The sequence below is a fragment of the Bombina bombina genome, chromosome 6 (genome assembly GCF_027579735.1).
Source record: "Bombina bombina isolate aBomBom1 chromosome 6, aBomBom1.pri, whole genome shotgun sequence".
Lineage (NCBI taxonomy): Eukaryota > Metazoa > Chordata > Amphibia > Anura > Bombinatoridae > Bombina > Bombina bombina.
This window is the reverse complement of record NC_069504.1, coordinates 74,813,845-74,834,399: the sequence shown is the minus strand read 5'-3', so window position 1 is coordinate 74,834,399 and position 20,555 is coordinate 74,813,845. Positions and strand designations below refer to the sequence as shown.

General features: G+C 36.7%; 1 protein-coding gene across 1 annotated transcript in view; it reads right to left on the bottom strand.

The window, feature by feature from the left end:
• Positions 1–20,555, bottom strand: part of DHTKD1 (dehydrogenase E1 and transketolase domain containing 1) — a 169,380-nt gene that overhangs the window by 115,995 nt on the left and 32,830 nt on the right. The window contains exons 4-6 of the mRNA XM_053716471.1: positions 14,768–14,962; positions 11,476–11,745; positions 6,701–6,872 (exon numbers count right to left, since the gene is read on the bottom strand). Coding sequence (XP_053572446.1) covers positions 6,701–6,872; positions 11,476–11,745; positions 14,768–14,962 — 637 coding nt within the window. The remainder of the gene's footprint in view (positions 1–6,700; positions 6,873–11,475; positions 11,746–14,767; positions 14,963–20,555) is intronic.

Genomic DNA, 20,555 nt, shown 5'->3' with positions numbered 1-20,555 from the left:
TCGGACACAAAGAAGGCACGACTATCTCCTGGTTAATGTTTTTGTTAGAAACAACTTTCGGAAGAAAACCAGGTTTAGTACGTAAAACCACCTTATCTGCATGGAACACCAGATAAGGAGGAGAACACTGCAGAGCAGATAATTCTGAAACTCTTCTAGCAGAAGAAATTGCAACCAAAAACAAGACTTTCCAAGATAATAACTTAATATCAACGGAATGGAAGGGTTCAAACGGAACCCCCTGAAGAACTGAAAGAACTAAATTGAGACTCCAAGGAGGAGTCAAATGTTTGTAAACAGGCTTGATTCTAACCAGAGCCTGAACAAAGGCTTGAACATCTGGCACAGCTGCCAGCTTTTTGTGAAGTAACACAGACAAGGCAGAAATCTGTCCCTTCAAAGAACTTGCAGATAATCCTTTCTCCAAACCTTCTTGAAGAAAGGATAGAATCTTAGGAATTTTTACCTTGTCCCAAGGGAATCCTTTAGATTCACACCAACAGATATATTTTTTCCATATTTTGTGGTAGATTTTTCTAGTTACAGGCTTTCTGGCCTGAACAAGAGTATCAATGACAGAATCTGAGAACCCTCGCTTTGATAAGATCAAGCGTTCAATCTCCAAGCAGTCAGTTGGAGTGAGACCAGATTCGGATGTTCGAACGGACCTTGAACAAGAAGGTCTCGTCTCAAAGGTAGCTTCCATGGTGGAGCCGATGACATATTCACCAGGTCTGCATACCAAGTCCTGCGTGGCCACGCAGGAGCTATCAAGATCACCGATGCCCTCTCCTGATTGATCCTGGCTACCAGCCTGGGGATGAGAGGAAACCGCGGGAATACATAAGCTAGTCTGAAGGTCCAAGGTGCTACTAGTGCATCTACTAGAGTCGCCTTGGGATCCCTGGATCTGGACCCGTAGCAAGGAACCTTGAAGTTCTAACGAGAGGCCATCAGATCCATGTCTGGAATGCCCCACAATTGAGTAATTTGGGCAAAGATTTCCGGATGGAGTTCCCACTCCCCCGGATGAAATGTCTGACGACTCAGAAAATCCGCTTCCCAATTTTCCACTCCTGGGATGTGGATTGCAGACAAGTGGCAGGAGTGAGTCTCCGCCCATTGAATGATTTTGGTCACTTCTTCCATCACCAGGGAACTCCTTGTTCCCCCCTGATGGTTGATGTACGCAACAGTCGTCATGTTGTCTGATTGAAACCGTATGAACTTGGCCTTTGCTAGCTGAGGCCAAGCCTTGAGAGCATTGAATATCGCTCTCAGTTCCAGAATATTTATCGGGAGAAGAGATTCTTCCCGAGACCAAAGACCCTGAGCTTTCAGGGGTCCCCAGACCGCGCCCTAGCCCACCAGACTGGCGTCGGTCGTGACAATGACCCACTCTGGTCTGCGGAAGCTCATCCCTTGTGACAGGTTGTCCAGGGACAGCCACCAACGGAGTGAATCTCTGGTCCTCTGATCTACTTGTATCGTCGGAGACAAGTCTGTATAGTCCCCATTCCACTGACTGAGCATGCACAGTTGTAATGGTCTTAGATGAATTCGCGCAAAAGGAACTATGTCCATTGCCGCTACCATCAAACCTATTACTTCCATGCACTGCGCTATGGAAGGAAGAGGAACAGAATGAAGTATTTGACAAGAGTTTAGAAGTTTTGATTTTCTGGCCTCTGTCAGAAAAATCCTCATTTCTAAGGAGTCTATTATTGTTCCCAAGAAGGGAACCCTTGTTGACGGAGATAGCGAACTTTTTTCTACGTTCACTTTCCACCCGTGAGATCTGAGAAAGGCCAGGACAATGTCCGTGTGAGCCTTTGCTTGTGGAAGGGACGACGCTTGAATCAGAATGTCGTCCAAGTAAGGTACTACTGCAATGCCCCTTGGTCTTAGCACCGCTAGAAGGGACCCTAGTACCTTTGTGAAAATTCTTGGAGCAGTGGCTAATCCGAACGGAAGTGCCACAAACTGGTAATGCTTGTCCAGGAATGCGAACCTTAGGAACCGATGATGTTCCTTGTGGATAGGAATATGTAGATACGCATCCTTTAAATCCACCGTGGTCATGAATTGACCTTCCTGGATGGAAGGAAGAATTGTTTGAATGGTTTCCATTTTGAACGATGGAACCTTGAGAAACTTGTTTAGGATCTTGAGATCTAAGATTGGTCTGAATGTTCCCTCTTTTTTGGGAACTACGAACAGATTGGAGTAGAACCCCATCCCTTGTTCTCCTAAAGGAACAGGATGAATCACTCCCATTTTTAACAGGTCTTCTACACAATGTAAGAATGCCTGTTTTTTTATGAGGTCTGAAGACAATTGAGACCTGTGGAACCTCCCCCTTGGGGGAAGCCCCTTGAATTCCAGAAGATAACCTTGGGAGACTATTTCTAGCGCCCAAGGATCCAGAACATCTCTTGCCCAAGCCTGAGCGAAGAGAGAGAGTCTGCCCCCCACCAGATCCGGTACCGGATCGGGGGCCAACATCTCATGCTGTCTTGGTAGCAGTGGCAGGTTTCTTGGCCTGCTTTCCTTTGTTCCAGCCTTGCATTGGCCTCCAGGCTGGCTTGGCTTGAGAAGTATTACCCTCTTGCTTAGAGGACGTAGCACTTGGGGCTGGTCCGTTTCTGCGAAAGGGACGAAAATTAGGTTTATTTTTGGCCTTGAAAGACCTATCCTGAGGAAGGGCGTGGCCCTTGCCCCCAGTGATATCAGAGATAATCTCTTTCAAGTCAGGGCCAAACAGCGTTTTCCCCTTGAAAGGAATGTTAAGCAATTTGTTCTTGGAAGACGCATCCGCTGACCAAGATTTTAGCCAAAGCGCTCTGCGCGCCACAATAGCAAAACCAGAATTTTTCGCCGCTAACCTAGCCAATTGCAAAGTGGCGTCTAGGGTGAAAGAATTAGCCAATTTGAGAGCATGAATTCTGTCCATAATCTCCTCATAAGAAGAAGAATTATTATTGAGCGCCTTTTCTAGTTCATCGAACCAGAAACACGCTGCTGTAGTGACAGGAACAATGCATGAAATTGGTTGTAGAAGGTAACCTTGCTGAACAAACATCTTTTTAAGCAAACCCTCTAATTTTTTATCCATAGGATCTTTGAAAGCACAACTATCTTCTATGGGTATAGTGGTGCGTTTGTTTAGAGTAGAAACCGCCCCCTCGACCTTGGGGACTGTCTGCCATAAGTCCTTTCTGGGGTCGACCATAGGAAACAATTTCTTAAATATGGGGGGAGGGACGAAAGGTATACCGGGCCTTTCCCATTCTTTATTTACAATGTCCGCCACCCGCTTGGGTATAGGAAAAGCTTCGGGGGGCCCCGGGACCTCTAGGAACTTGTCCATTTTACATAATTTCTCTGGAATGACCAAATTCTCACAATCATCCAGAGTGGATAATACCTCCTTAAGCAGAGCGCGGAGATGTTCCAATTTAAATTTAAATGTAATCACATCAGGTTCAGCTTGTTGAGAAATTTTCCCTGAATCTGAAATTTCTCCCTCAGACAAAACCTCCCTGGCCCCCTCAGACTGGTGTAGGGGCACTTCAGAACCAATATCATCAGCGTCCTCATGCTCTTCAGAATTTTCTAAAACAGAGCAGTCGCGCTTTCGCTGATAAGTGGGCATTTTGGCTAAAATGTTTTTGATAGAATTATCCATTACAGCCGTTAATTGTTGCATAGTAAGGAGTATTGGCGCACTAGATGTACTAGGGGCCTCCTGTGTGGGCAAGACTGGTGTAGACGAAGGAGGGGATGATGCAGTACCATGCTTACTCCCCTCACTTGAGGAATCATCTTGGGCATCATTTTCTCTAAATTTTGTGTCACATAAATCACATCTATTTAAATGAGAAGGAACCTTGGCTTCCCCACATACAGAACACAGTCTATCTGGTAGTTCAGACATGTTAAACAGGCATAAACTTGATAACAAAGTACAAAAAACGTTTTAAAATAAAACCGTTACTGTCACTTTAAATTTTAAACTGAACACACTTTATTACTGCATATGTGAAAAAGTATGAAGGAATTGTTCAAAATTCACCAAAATTTCACCACAGTGTCTTAAAGCCTTAAAAGTATTGCACACCAAATTTGGAAGCTTTAACCCTTAAAATAACGGAACCTGAGCCGTTTTTATATTTAACCCCTTTACAGTCCCTGGTATCTGCTTTGCTGAGACCCAACCAAGCCCAAAGGGGAATACGATACCAAATGACGCCTTCAGAAAGTCTTTTCTATGTATCAGAGCTCCTCACACATGCATCTGCATGTCATGCTTCCCAAAAACAAGTGCGCAATAGAGGCGCGAAAATGAGACTCTGCCTATGATTAGGGAAAGCCCCTAGAGAATAAGGTGTCCAATACAGTGCCTGCCGGTTATTTTACATAGTTCCCAAGATTAAAATAATTCCTCAAGGCTATGGAGTATAAAATATGCTTATATATAAATCGTTTTAGCCCAGAAAATGTCTACAGTCTTAAAAGCCCTTGTGAAGCCCTTTTTTCTCTTCATGTAATAAAAATGGCTTACCGGATCCCATAGGGAAAATGACAGCTTCCAGCATTACATCGTCTTGTTAGAAATGTGTCATACCTCAAGCAGCAAAAGTCTGCTCCCTGTTTCCCCCAACTGAAGTTAATTCCTCTCAACAGTCCTGTGTGGAAACAGCCATCGATTTTAGTAACGGTTGCTAAAATTATTTTCCTCTTACAAACAGAAATCTTCATCTCTTTTCTGTTTCAGAGTAAATAGTACATACCAGCACTATTTTAAAATAACAAACTCTTGATTGAATAATAAAAACTACAGTTAAACACTAAAAAACTCTAAGCCATCTCCGTGGAGATGTTGCCTGTACAACGGCAAAGAGAATGACTGGGGAAGGCGGAGCCTAGGAGGGATCATGTGACCAGCTTTGCTGGGCTCTTTGCCATTTCCTGTTGGGGAGGAGAATATCCACAAGTAAGGATGACGCCGTGGACCGGACACACCTATGTTGGAGAAATGAATGTATTTTTTTTAAAGAGGTTCTACTATGCAATAAACTTTATTGGGGGTCTCTAGACATACCAGATTTTTTTTATTGTCTATATAATTATTATCATCATCATCATCATGTATTTGTAGAGTTCCAACATATTCCGCAGTGCTATAAACATAGGCGGTATACAAGATAACATTTATAGGGATCAAATGGGTAGAGGGCCCTGCAGAGAGTTGCACTGTTGTAGTCGGCTCTTATGAGGATGATCTACAAACAGCTGGGCTCATAGGCTTACATGCTAAAGGGGTTCAAGGGGATAGAAAGGGAGTTGGGAAAGGTTAGTGTAGGTTACATGCATCCCTGAATAGTAGAGTCTTTAGGGATTGCTTGAAGCAGAGAGTTCCACAAGATGGAAGCCAGCCTGGAGAAGTCCTGTAAACGGGAATGTGAAGAGGTAACAAGAGAGGAGGAGAGTAGGAGATCATGAGCAGAGTGAAGGGGTCGGGAGGGAGAGTATCTGAAGACAAGGTCTGAGATGTAGGGGGAAGCAGTGCAGTTGAGGGCTTTGTATGTCAGAGTGATAATTTTGTGTTTAAGCCTGGAGGCAAGAGGAAGCCAATGAAGTGATTGGCAGAGAGGTCCAGAAGATGAAGAGCGATGTGCAAGGAAGATGAGCCTGGCAGAGGCATTCATTATGGATTGTAAAGGAGCTAGGCGGCACAGAGGATGGAGTTGCAGTAGTCGAGGAGGGAAAGGATGAGAAAGTGGATTAAAATCTTAGCTGTCTCTTGTGTAAGGAAATGTCTAATTTTAGATCTGTTTTTAAGGTGGAAGCAGCAGGCTTTAGCCAAGGACTGAATGTGAGGAATGAAAGAAAGATCAAGTGTGACCCCAAGACATCGGACATGTGGGGTAGGGGTAATGATTGAGTTATCGACAGTTATAGAGAAGTGGGGGGTGGAGATTTTTTAAGAAAGATGGAAAATAAGGAGCTCAGTTTTGGAGAGATTTAGCTTAAGGTAGTTAGAGGACATCCAAGAAGAGATATGAGAAAGACAGGTAGTGACACAGGTTTACAAGGAAGGAAATAGGTCTGGTGTAGAGAGGTAGATTTGGGTGTCATCGGCATACAAATGATATTGAAACTCGTGGGACTTTTAAGGAACCTAATGAGGACGTGTAGATTGAGAAGAGAAGGGGACAGAGGACAGAGCCTTGCGGTACCCCAACAGAAAGTGGTAACAGGGCAGAGGATGCCCCAGAGAAGGCTAGCACTAAGGGTACAGTTAGACAGATAGGAAGAGACAATATATAATGTAACATCCCCAAGCAAACCCTCCAAGACCATCGATATTTGAAAGAGCAGACTATTCTCTTTTAAAAGAGGGGTCTTTGAGTTTTGTAGCTGCTACAGGATCTGAGATAGAGGGGTTTGAAGAACCTCCACACCAAACAGCTCCCTTGTAGCTTCCATCTCCTTCCTGGTTCAGCCTCTTTGTGACGTAAACACATGAGAAAATAAATAGACCCTTATAGTTCAATAAGAGTTAAAAAGAAAATGTCACAATGATTCCTTAAAAAAAACAATGTAATAAGAGAATATCTCTTTGCAATGTAAAGTTACTGTATATGGTTTAATATGAAGACAACATTTTTTGTCTTTTATCGGTATCAACACTTACCAACATCACTGCTGTACAAGGAGGATCTGCCGCGGTCGGCTGGAGTAGTGTACCCAAGCTGGTTATTCACAATAAGGTGAATACTGCCGCCAACTCTATAATGGGGCAGATTTGACAGTGTAAATGTTTCAGGAACGATTCCTTGGCCAGAAAAGGAAGCATCACCATGAACCTGGAAAAAAAATAATTAGCGATTTAATCAGAATTATTGAATTGGGCATTCAATTATTGATACTATTGAGTTTGATCATTTGCACATTAATAAAATGTTTTTTTTCATTTAATTAAAAAGGACATTAAATATATTTAATAGGTTCCAAAATGGTGACATCTATAATAAGGGGGCGGTGAATAAACTGTATTTAGTGTTTTATGTCCCTTTAAGACCACACTATTTTTTTTTAACCAAAGGTTTCACTGTACACCTATCCAAACTATTTTTATACCCAAAGTAATCCATATAAAAAAAGCAACTTACGTTGCACAAAAAGTGGTACAAATAAACACCACCATAAATAACATGATATAAAACAGTGTGTATCGCACCTGCACATCCAAACATAATTTGTCTTATTGTGTAGCGCATCTGCATAAATTCATCTATTTTAAAGAAAAAAAAAAAAAAAAAGTTAGCTTTCGGTACTTGCTCCTTAAAAAAAAAAAAAAAAAGCTGAATCTTAAAGGGACACTGAACCCAAATTTTTTCTTTTGCGAATCAGATAGAGCATGCAATTTCAAGCAACTTACTAATTTACTCCTATTATTTTCTTCATTCTCTTGGTATCTTTATTTGAAATTCAAGAATGTAAGTTTAGATGCCGGCTTATTTTTGGTAAACAACCTGGGTTGTTCTTGCTGATTGGCGTATAAATTCACCCACCAATAAACTAGTGCTTTCCATGGTTCTAAACCAAAAAATAGCTTAGATGCCTTCTTTTTCAAATAAAGAAAGCAAGAGACCAAAGAAAAATTGATAATAGGAGTAAATTAGAAAGTTGCTTAAAAGTGCATGCTCTATCTGTATCACGAAAGAAAAAAAAAATGGGTTCAGTGTCCCTTTAAGTTTACTTGTACTTACAGATTCTTACTTCCTGAACAATTGGGGCAATTTCTCTTAAACGTTTAAATATATTTATGAAAGAGCACTGAATGTAATAAGCTCTTTAGCTTCCAGATCTATAAGTATCATCTCCATGGTTGCCATCTCTATACAAGTGCTTGGTGGCACTGTTTCTAATTGGCACTGTTCAAGTGCCTTTCTGCATACATTTAAAATAGTGGTAGTCATAGCCTTCCTGGCTACTGTAAAATGATTACCCAAACTTCTGGTTTATCCCATTATTGTTATAATTATTATTTGTAAAGCATCACCATTATGGATAAATAGTGGAAAAAAAGGAAAGAAAATAAGATACAGAAAACAGACTAAACAAAATGAATACAGGAGGAAGCCCTGCTAAGAAGTACAATCTATAGGTTGGATGGTGAGGAGACTCAGATCATGGAATTCCTTTGACATCTTTAATTTTACACTCTCCTCTGAAACAAGGCTTATGATTGGATAAGCCCACAACTTTCTTGGCAGAATCGCTAGTTGACAAAATTTAGTTAACTTGACATTCCCATTTCCAAGAACTGCAGTAACTCATTGCAGATAACTCTGCTCAAATGAAGGTACATTGAATCCATTTTTTGAGTGGTTAATGTAGCTCAATTCATGCCTTAATTGTATATTGTTCTCAGAATGCTTAGCTGGTGTGGAAGCATTTGTGATCCATCTCCCATCACTGCCTACACATACGTAAGCCCAACATGTTCATCACCTTCTGGTGGTCTGCCTGCATTTGGCATGTGAGCTGTATTTTTTAATATGAAGATGAAATAAAGCTTTGTGTTTTTATTTCGGCACTGCTTGAACTCCTAATTTTGCAAGTATCACTGCCTATATAATTTCATATTATTCAGGCTCAGCCTCCTCACTCCATGGATCCACCATTTCTAGTACTTCTTCTGGTCCAGTCACGTCTCTTTTGACAGCAGTTGCAAGTTGCAACTAGGCCATTTTGCACCAGGATAAATCCAGATTTTATATGGAAAACACCCAATCTCAGGTGCAAGCTTTGGTTGTGTGTTTTTTTTTTTTATTATTAATTTATTCTTTCAAACAACTTACTGTAGTGGAAAGTCATCCACATTAATCCATATCCATACATTCCATATCACAGTCCAAATACAAACTTTTTATTATCACTTGAGGACACTTCGGTTTAGTCCCAGAAACAGAGATTACAATATTTGCTTTTAGATTTAAATACTACCAGTCCCTGCTGTCTGACAATATTACGAATCAACCACTCATTTCCCCAGTGATTAATATCCTGTCCTGCAACTCCCAAAAAAAGTCTGGTGATTATTTGGACCTTAATGAAAACCCCACTACTGCCATCAATTTTAACAGGCTGCTGTAGAATGAAATCCTGGAAGTATCGTTTGCCCTTGAAGGAACATAAGGCAGACAGCAATTATGCAGGGATAGAAAGACTTTCAGTAGAAAAAGAGATAACAAAGACTGTAGAAAGGCTGACGTATCACATTTAAGGCATCCAATAAACAAAGAGCACCCATCAGAGAGAGTTTATAAAAACAGAAAGCTAAAAGATTCAACATATTATTATACTTTATTTATAAAGTGCCAACATATTCCGCAGCGCTGTCCATGAGTACTATTCAGATACATACACAAGAGGATTGAAGAAAAGGACTGAATAACACAGAGTTAATGTTCAGCACCAATTGATGGGGTCTGACCTCATTCACGGGGAAAAATATTCCCGCATATTAAATACTCCGCCATGTTTAAGCAGACAAGCAATTGCTATTCTTGTTCACTAGGAACTGCTTCCAACTTGGTAGTTTGTGAGACCCTCAAAAAGCCCTAAGAAATACCTTGACAGTCATTGTGAGATCCATACATTATTTTGGCAAGCAAATGGCAGGTAATATGGTTTAATATTGGAGAAAGAAGGTATATGTGTCTACAAGGTACAATACATTTATTCTGAATTAGATAGTGCTAAATACAATACCTCTCTATTCTGATGCCTTTATACCAGGGGATTGTGGAGTAGAAAAACCCAGAACAGAAAATTGTTACTATGATGTATTTGCATTATATTTATTAGTTGCTTTTTATTATATAATCATGTATATGTTTATTTACTTGTATTTATGAGTTTGTAGAACTATGAGTTAAATAAATTTACTGGTGGCAAAAAGGTCAACGTTTCTCTTTATTATTCATAATAATATACTAATAGGAATACAAATGAATTCACAGAAACACACGTATTAAATGTGGTATTAATATTTACATATTAGATCTCTTCATAAAAGAGGATAACCACAATGCACTAGGACAATGACGGAGGATGACTGGAAAGAACCAAAACAATTCCTGGCAGACATGAAATTACACCCAGCATAGATGTGGTTACCATGTGCTGACTTTAAAATCTGCAGCATTAGACCAAGCATTAGACATGTGCACAGAGAAAAATTTGTTTGAGATGACATAATTTTTCGTTCATCCTATATATGTCCATAGTGTCCTTTGAAAATATTGGCCTCTATTCTTATTATTGTTATGGGGGACATCTTCAGAGCAGCAGAGGAGCAACTGGCCAGAAATTTAACTAAGTTCAGGTTGTAGCTATTGCTACAAGCTAGCAGCAGCCCAATAAATAAATAAATATTACCTACTCATTGGCTGATAAAGGAATCAGTCAGCTGGGAAGGACATTGCAATTAAAACGTGTAAACCAGTACTTTTAAAGCCTTTTCTTCCTGCAGAAAATAATTTCCTTTCTTTACAATAAAAGCTTTTAATGCATAAACCAATCGAGTAATTATTTTTGATTGTAGGATTTTATCCTATACTCCCTTTGGATTTTCAAACAAATGCAAAGAATACAGCAAAATTAATAATTTTTTGCATTCATCAGAACCTGAATATTTACTAAGAATATACACTAAGAATATATGTCCCTATCACTTATAGATTGCTCCATGCATAACTTTACACATAAATTCCTCACACGTCTATCTTCATATCTCTAGTTTGATATGACGGTAGTTTTCTTATCAAAATAATACATTGTACTTGGTATAGGTGAATTTTGTGAAAATTATTCTGATTTCATATTGCAAATTATTCTAATTGTTTTATATTGTGGTCATTTTTCTAGGAGCCAACTTACAGAATGAATGGCTGAGAAGTAGATCAAACTAAGGCCTTACACTCTTTGAGTAAGTTTTTGGAATAGTGATAAAAGCTTCACAATCAGAATCTGAAACTCTATTTCAGTGTTTTTCTTTTAATAGATAATAATTATATAACTGTTATACAAACATTTTGCGTTGTCTAATCCATTCTAAATTACAGAACCATTACTTAAACGGGGGGAGGGGAGATGCAGTGAATACACAACAAATAATTGCTGCTTTTAGAAAAGTCCCTAGCCCAATAAATTTCTGAATTTTAAAAACAAACTGTTAAAAAGTATATTTGTAATATTTGTAAAATTTTGGGGGAAAAGTTGTGTTGAGCAGAAGATTTGCCATTTGCTCATTGACATCACCGGTAAACTCCAGCTCCAGTATTTTAAGTGCTAGAAAATAAATCCAAGTTTATAATGTGGAATATTTACCTCATGTAGGTTAAAAAAAAAAAAAAAAAAAATGTAAAATGACTATTTCCTTCTACGTAACACACTAACCTGAAGGCAGATAACTTTGTCTCCCGGCTGTGCATCGCTTTCTGCTGAGTAATCGCCGTCACATAAAGACTGTTGCTTTGCTCGAGCTTTGCCAACAGCAACTGGGTTGATGGCTTCCAAATGTGAAGGGTTAGGTAACATCGTCACATGCAGAGGCTGATGGGAGCCGAAATCCAAATTCACAGAGGAAGTCAAATGGGAAAGTACATCTCCTATTGCTGGGGAGTTCTCTGGGAATTCACTTAGGCCAGACATTTTTCGAAACATCAGCTGCAAAGATAAAATAAGCATTTAAATCGTTTACTAAATAGGACATTCACTGAAAAGTGTTAAACTGGTGTGTGCTTGCAAATTAAAGGGATATAAAAGTGCAAACATAAAACGCTCTAATATGTTAGAAGACTTTTTATTGTTTGCCTCCTTCTAAAAGATTTTTTTCCATCTTGCATAAGATACACTTTCAGATTTTATATATATATATATATATATATATATATATATATATATATATATATATATATATATATATATATATAAAATCATCTACAAAAACAAGCAAACAAAACCACTTCTCATAGTGCAATACATTTACAATAAAAAGTTCATAATTTAAACGTCCCATATAAATGGGTACTCAAATAAGGTAAGGTACAGGCGTTGGTTAATGAATTAAAGATGTACCCCCTTGTTCGTGTTGCAGACAGTGTTCATAGACAGGAGTAAACACCACTTCCATATCAATGCTGTCTCCAAATAGCAATACCAGCTCTGTATATAGTTTGTTAAAATATACAATGAAATACCTAGGCTTACTAGAAGCGCAACAGACCCACTAGGGACAATGTGTGCCCCAAAATCGCCTATTGGTATATTTACCGATTGCTGGAAGCCAGTACAAACAAATGTTTGCAAATGTCGCCGGGTGCTGACGTAATGTGACGTAAGGTGGGTGTGGCCTAACACGTTTCACGGGTAATCCGCTTCGTCAGAGGCTTTTGGCAACCCATCTTACTGCGGACATTAAAATGCTGGCCAGAGCACACCCACCTCTACGTCACGCCGATGCCGACCAGTCATATTTATCCGGCTAAATTCTTTATATAAATTGTCTGTCATTGATGTAAAGTAAAACCATCTTACATCAATACATTCATCCTGCAGAAACATTCATATTAATATACTATTTGCAATGTATAGTTATTACTAAAGACCGGACATATGCATCACAGAAAAAGGAGGCAATATAAAGGATACTTCAATGAGTAGCAGTGATTTCTATAGTCAACTAATTTGTAGTAGTGACCATAATTCATAAAGTTTTAATAAAGCTACTCCTAAATAAGAACAATTCTGATAGCAGGGACATAATGAACATAAATGTCCATCTAGAATAAATAATACAAATTTCCTATATATAGTTTCAGGAATCAAGTAAATTAAAAAACAAATTTTAGAGCAAAATGAAATTATTGAAGAAGGCTACAAAAAGGGAAGGGATCTAGGTAGATCTACTTTATTAATAAGGTAAGGTGGGTCACCAAAAGCCTTTGACAAAGCGGATTCCCCGTGAAACGCGTCGGCACCCGGCGAAATTTGCAAACATTGTACTGGCTTCCAGCAATTGGTAAATATACCAATAGGTGATTTAGGGCACACATTGTCCCTAGTGGGTCTGTTGCGCTTCTAGTAAGCCTAGGTATTTCACTGTATATTTTAACTAACTATATACAGGGCTGGTATTGCTATTTGGATACAGCATTGATACAGAAGTGGTGTTTATTTCTGTCTATGAACACTGTCTGCAACACCAACAAGGGGGTACATCTCTAATCCATTAACCAACGCCTGTACCTTACCTCATTTGATTAAGGGCTCTTTTGTGAGTACCCATTTATATGGGACATTTGAATTATGTACTTTTTATTGTGAATGTATCCAAATGTATTGCACTATGAGAAGTGGTTTTGTGCGCTTGTTTTTGTAGCTGACCATTGCTGTTGGACTTGGATGCATACCTGAGGGGTTCTTAACAAGCAGCCAGCGCTTCTCGTGGATTATTCAATATAACAAGAGGAAAAGACTTTATTCAAAGCTATTATTTTCTTTTTTTTATATATTGTTTTAATTATTTCTTTCTATTTTAAGTGTATTACTATCATTATCACTTTTAATTATTTGTGTGTGCGCAGCTATTTCCAGTGAATAACTTTGTTTATTCACTGTGTTATTTATATATATATATATATATATATATATATATATATATATATATATATATATATATATATATATATATATATATATATATATATATATATATATATATATAAAAATATATATATTTATATTATATTAAAGGCCATGGGGCCTATTTATCAAAGCGTCAACTGAAAATACTCTGGAATTCCACGTCGTAATTGTCGTGAGATTGATCCGCCGTAGTTATCAAAGCATCAAGATCGGCAAATGTTGACATTTGTGACGTAACATACGATCCCGCGATCTCAATCCGACGCAGATCAATGCGAGTTAAAAACTCGTGTTCATTCGCCCTCCTATTCGACACTATTTGAAGCTCTCACAAAGTTATTAAAATTTCTACAGTTACGCTTGTGTCTTTTCCAACTCAGCGTACCTGGTTTTCAATCTGCCACCCTTCAGGTCGCGGATGCTATAGAACTCAATGGGAGTTGGAAAAGACAAAAAGCTTATGCTCGATGCTGCAAGAGAATGAAGTATATTACATAATAAAAGTAAATTAGAAACTTTATTAAAATTGTATACCCTTCATAAATCAAACAATATTATTGCTACACATTTGGTGCACTAGTAGATGTAGGGATAAAAATGAAAAATACATTACTACTGATGGATTATGCTACAACTTTGTCTACCATTACAAAGCAAGCTGACAATATCCAAATGTATTTAAAATTTTTGCATCAAACATGTGGTCCTGCTCAGAAAAAGAATACATTTACACTATATACAATAATGTGCTAAAGAGAAAGGTCTTGTTAGTGGACAGTAATGAAATGGTATAAATAAAGTTTGGAAAAACCCAAATAGACGCGAGATCAGCCATCTCTTTGCACCGTACTTAAGGTGCATGTTTTTGACAGCTTTTTTGATAAATAAGGAGATCGTATTCAGATCTGCGGCTGCGATGTTTGGCGAGCGTATTGACGCCCGCAAATGCAACATAGTTGACGCTTTGATAAATATCCCCCCATGTGTATTCAGAGTGCGATTGTGAGGTTTTGTAATTGAACACAGTAACAGATGCACGTACCTCAGGTGGAAACTGGAGAAGTCCAGTAAGGAGGTTAAGTCTTCCTCTGTGCGGCATTCCTATAACTATATCGGTGACACTGCTTAGAGCACAAGTTTTAAGCATCTCATGGAAGAATCCCATCATACTTTCTGCACCTTCGCCTCCATAACGCTTTACAGTGGAAAATTTTGTAGCCAGAAAATGGTCAAAAGCCTGTAGGAAATAACAGTATATTTATATTATTATTAACAGTTATTTGTAGAGCGCCAACAGATTCCGCAGCACTAATCATCTGAGCCTTCAGTGAGTCCTAATCTTTTTGCTAGTGGTGTGTATAGATGTCTATTCATGTGTATTTATGTGTTTATTTGTATATATGTTGAGCAAATCTATTGATGGTATTTTTCCAACAAATGGTTGCCACAAACCTTACATTTGCAATATCTGCAAAGCGGAATAAAACAAGGTATGCCTGTATGTATTTATTAGGGTTGTGTGATATGGGCTGCATTCTGGCAGCACTTTCTCCCAGCGCTGACAAATATTCTGATTGATGACGTGGCGCTGTGGATACGTCACGAGTTAGACAGCATTCAGAAAACGCTCCCATTGTGACATCCTATGTCAACGCGCATTCCTATAGCAATGTCCAAGAGAGCAAAGTAAATTTGATATTAGAAGTGAATTTAAAAGTTACATGCGCTTTCTAAATAATAAAAATGTAATTTTGAGTTAAATGTCCCTTTCACTGTAAATTCTACTATAAGGAGGTCATCAATCTGAGCTGGAAAGTATTCTATATTAAAAAAAAGCATTTCTGGTAAAAACCCAAACCTTTTTTTTTTTTTTGTGGGGGGGAGTTCAGGAGTGAATTATTTACAGAAAAAATCTGACAGCGCTCAACCTGCTTCCTCACAGCTCCTGGATAAAAGGGTATCTAGCTTACCCTGATAAGATTACAAAGAATTAATAAAATAATCCAAGAGCGCCAACTAGAGGCAAAGGAAGATTCTAACAGGAAAGTAAATAGCAGTCAAAACATTTATTTGAACATATAGTAAAACCATGGATCCATGTAACATATACTAAAATGAGATACAGTAAAACATATAGTTAAAAATACATAATCGGTACAGTAGAAAATACAATAAAAATACAATAAAAATACAATATTCGACAGATTAATATCACCAATTACGGGGATAAACAGAATAAGAGTCACATTAAATGATCTCTTAAGAAGAACAAAAGTTTCTAAAAAAATTGTCCAAAGGAATTGTGGTGCAATTCTTAGTTGTAACTAACGAGTCCAGAAATCCAGTGAAAAAATCCAGTGGAAAAAACAGTGATGAAAAATCAAGTAGTGATGAAAAATCAAGTAAAAAATAGTATATATAAAATCCAATTGAAATAATCCAAGTGTATATATAAAAGTGTAATATGAACGGGGGATCCCCCTAACACTAGTGATGAGTGTAAAAATGTGTAAGATTGTGTGAAAGTGTCTGAAAAAATGAAAAAATGAAAAAGTAAAAAATAATAAAAAATATAAGTGATATTACTAAAATAAAATCCAAGTGATATTTAGTAAGAAAAAATATTAGTGAATGATCCTCTTTATGAATTTCTCCATATGGGTGATGATAATGGACTTATATGTGCTAGATGACTTTGCTTGGTCTTTGCAATGTAAACTTCGATTATCCCTGTAATTTAAAAAACAACAATATAGTGCAATAACGTTTTAACATATGAAAAGATATGAAATAATGCTCACCAAATTTGTCAACGCGTTTCGGCCTCTATAAAAGGCCTTTCTCAAGACTAACTAAAGGTGAGTATTGGTGGCTCTATTTATATATATCAACAGCCAATGAATTATCTTCGTTTTGGCACCAAAAAACGGGTTTGGCGCTAAAAAACCGGAAGTTCTATTACGGTTATGCTTCCGTTTTTGGGTAATGTTTTTGCATGCCTAATTGATCAGTATATTCTTTACTGATCACTATTGTTCCATTTTTTAGAAAAGAAAGTTCTGTCACACTAGATCTTTAGAAATATACATTGCCGATCGCTCAGTGTATAAACTCGTGAGCGTCGGACCGGAAGTGACGTCATGTTTGTTTACTTCCGGTTATTCGTACTTCCGGTTACATTATTTCTATGGCAGTTTGGCAAATAGCGATATTCGTAATGGGGGCATTTATGCTATATATGGAAATCCCACATAAACATATTAGGCAAGTGTAAGCTCCATGTAAGGTGGTCATATTTTTTTTTTTCTTACTAAATATCACTTGGATTTTATTTTAGTAATATCACTTATATTTTTTATTATTTTTTACTTTTTCATTTTTTCAGGCACTTTCACACAATCTTACACATTTTTACACTCATCACTAGTGTTAGGGGGATCCCCCGTTCATATTACACTTTTATATATACACTTGGATTATTTCAATTGGATTTTATATATACTATTTTTTACTTGATTTTTCATCACTACTTGATTTTTCATCACTGTTTTTTCCACTGGATTCTTTCACTGGATTTCTGGACTCGTTAGTTACAACTAAGAATTGCACCACAATTCCTTTGGACAATTTTTTTAGAAACTTTTGTTCTTCTTAAGAGATCATTTAATGTGACTCTTATTCTGTTTATCCCCGTAATTGGTGATATTAATCTGTCGAATATTGTATTTTTATTGTATTTTTATTGTATTTTCTACTGTACCGATTATGTATTTTTAACTATATGTTTTACTGTATCTCATTTTAGTATATGTTACATGGATCCATGGTTTTACTATATGTTCAAATAAATGTTTTGACTGCTATTTACTTTCCTGTTAGAATCTTCCTTTGCCTCTAGTTGGCGCTCTTGGATTATTTTATTAATTCAGGAGTGAATTAATAAGGTGTCATAGATGGCTCTGGACCGAGTGACAATGCAGCTAACCTGGCTCAAATACCATGCAAACTGCTTCTCAGTACAATTTGATCGCAAGCTATAAGAGTCATACAGTCAGCATGGAATATAAATTGATGTAAATGCTGCAAGGCAGTAAAATAATTATAGGAACATTGTCAGTCCTGCATAAGATATTTTTAAAAATAAAAATGTTTAAGGTTCAAATCATTGACCTTGAAATACATTTAGAGTGCAATATAGAACATGTTCATTCTTAACACGTTTCTGTCTGTACTGACTGTTTAGGTTATTGAGGCTGCCAGTAAAGGGTCTTTATGGGATATAATAAGATCACAATTTGCAGTTAGCGTTCGGTTGTTGGAATCTTCCAACATCAATTTAAGGTCATCCACACAAAGAACTACAGTATCAGTTGTGGAGGCTGCCATTTTCCTAAGCTGCTTAGCTCGCTCTGAAAAGTCCCAGCTTTTCCAGCACGCTGGAAGCGCTGGGACTTACGTCAGCAGATACTTTAGAAGACAACAAAGTAATAGAAAAATACAGAACATTATAATTTTAGCTAATCTATAGATATTCTGATATCTAAACAATTATTTTTATTTTTAGATTTACTCAGATTAGTCTATATCTTCAACCTCGACCCCAGTCTGAGACTATTGAAGACATCAAAATAACAGAATAATATAGTTAACTATATTTTTAGTCTATACCCTTCATTATATATATATATATATATATATATATATATATATATATATATATATATATATATATATATATATATATATATATATATATATATACACATATATATACATATACACATACATATTTAAAAAATAATTTTTCATATTTTTTTTTAATATTGACTGTTAGGTGAATATTCATATACAGAAATACTTTTTTATATGTTTATATACTTCATTAATATTTATATATCTTATTCATATTTATTATAATTTTATGTCATTTTACCAAATGTCAGACGTGACATGTGTATATTCAGTTCCTCCTACAACTGTTTTCTACAACAAAATTGTATATTTATTTATATATTCCTAAATGTTAAAATATCTATTTATTCTGCATATACATCTTTTAAAGTTCTATAAGTGATTTTACAAATTCCTAATTCTAATCTGGGCTGTCCTATACAAGACAAAAATAAAGCAAGCATAGGCTGAGAAATTCCACCTCTCAAAGCTACTACTCGGGCTGTTAATAAATCATATTTTCCATATCTAAAAATCGATAATAATGGCTAAAAAGCAGAATAAATAGCCCTCTGTTTAAATACTTTGCCCATCTCAAATATGGCCACCATGGATAAACATTCTCTCTAGCTTAACCAATGAGTATCTTTGGCGCAATTACAAGTCACATCCCCTATACACTATAGGTTGTCGAATCCTTTAAATCCTTAACAGGATCATCTAGCTGGTATTAGTCTTGAGAAAGGCCTCGTTTAGAGGCTGAAACGCGGAGACCTACTCTTTGATACACCGCAGACTTACCAGCCCGATCTTACAGCTTTGATAGGTTTTTTGTACAGTATTTTTACATTTTTTTGGTTGTTTCATCAAGAATATAATTTACTATATCTTCTGGACCCGTGAACACTTTACCATTTCGTCATTGGACTTTAATAACTATGAAAACATATTCTACAATTCTCCTGGACATTCTAAGTGTTTGACTGTCCCCATTCTCGTGCACTTCTCACATTTTGGACTATTTCTCATTGAGAATTCACATGCTATTTGTATATACACATTGCATTTTTTATATTTAGATATGCTTATAGTTAAATATCGTAAATAAGTCAGATTATTTTAAATCAACTTATTTAAATTTTCCGTTCATTTAGAGGATTGGCCAATCCACTTCAGATAACCAATTGTATTCACTATATAATTGTATTTGTGCACTCGGTGTCTCTATTAGCAGATCTCTTCTTATGCTCATTATTCACTCGACACTTTTCTATCACATTTAACAACCACTCCAATTCCCTCACGGATAGTCTGTGAGGCTTTTTTTCTTTGGTTCTTTATTCTTCACTATTGTTGCTACACTCATCGTTATAACGAGATCTATTCTTTACTGATTATCTGCTATTCTGCTATCTTATATTTTCACAATATTATTTTCCAATATTTGAAAAATTGTTACATTATTTAGGTTTATTTTTTCAATGTCTTGTAACAAATGTTGCAATATTTAGGTTTATTTTATATTTCCTGATATTTGTGTAACTGTCGCAACAACTGTTGCAACAACTAAATCCATTTGTGTAACTGTCGCAACAACTAAATCCATTTGTGTAACTGTCGCAACAACTAAATCCATTTGTTTAATAGTTTTAACAATTAACTAGATAACATCCCAATATCGTTTCACATAAACGTTCTATTTTAGTTCCACTGCACAATCCAGACCTCGACATAGTGGGCCTATAGGTCTGTAGATTAGGCTTTATTAAAGTCGATTTGCTTTTAACAGTGTTAACTATATAAATCTGTTGTTTTTTTTTTGTATATTGAAGCCAAATTTGTCTTTCCATATACTGAAGACATATTTGTCTCTAATTATATTTGGTTCTTCTATATATTGTTTATTATAGGTTTACCTATGTTATATTTTTAACTATTTTCAGTAAAAAATCAATACATATACGGTTTTGATTATTTTTTTCTTTTAGTATTTTAAGTACACAGTTTAACAATATATGTGGAAAGGGTCTATAGGATCATAACGTTTAAAATTATCTCCATATATTATTGAGATTGCCTGATATCCATCAGATTGCAGTTATTTAATATATACATACTTTAGCCTGTGTTGTGGCGCTCCTTCTTCCAACCACTTTTCC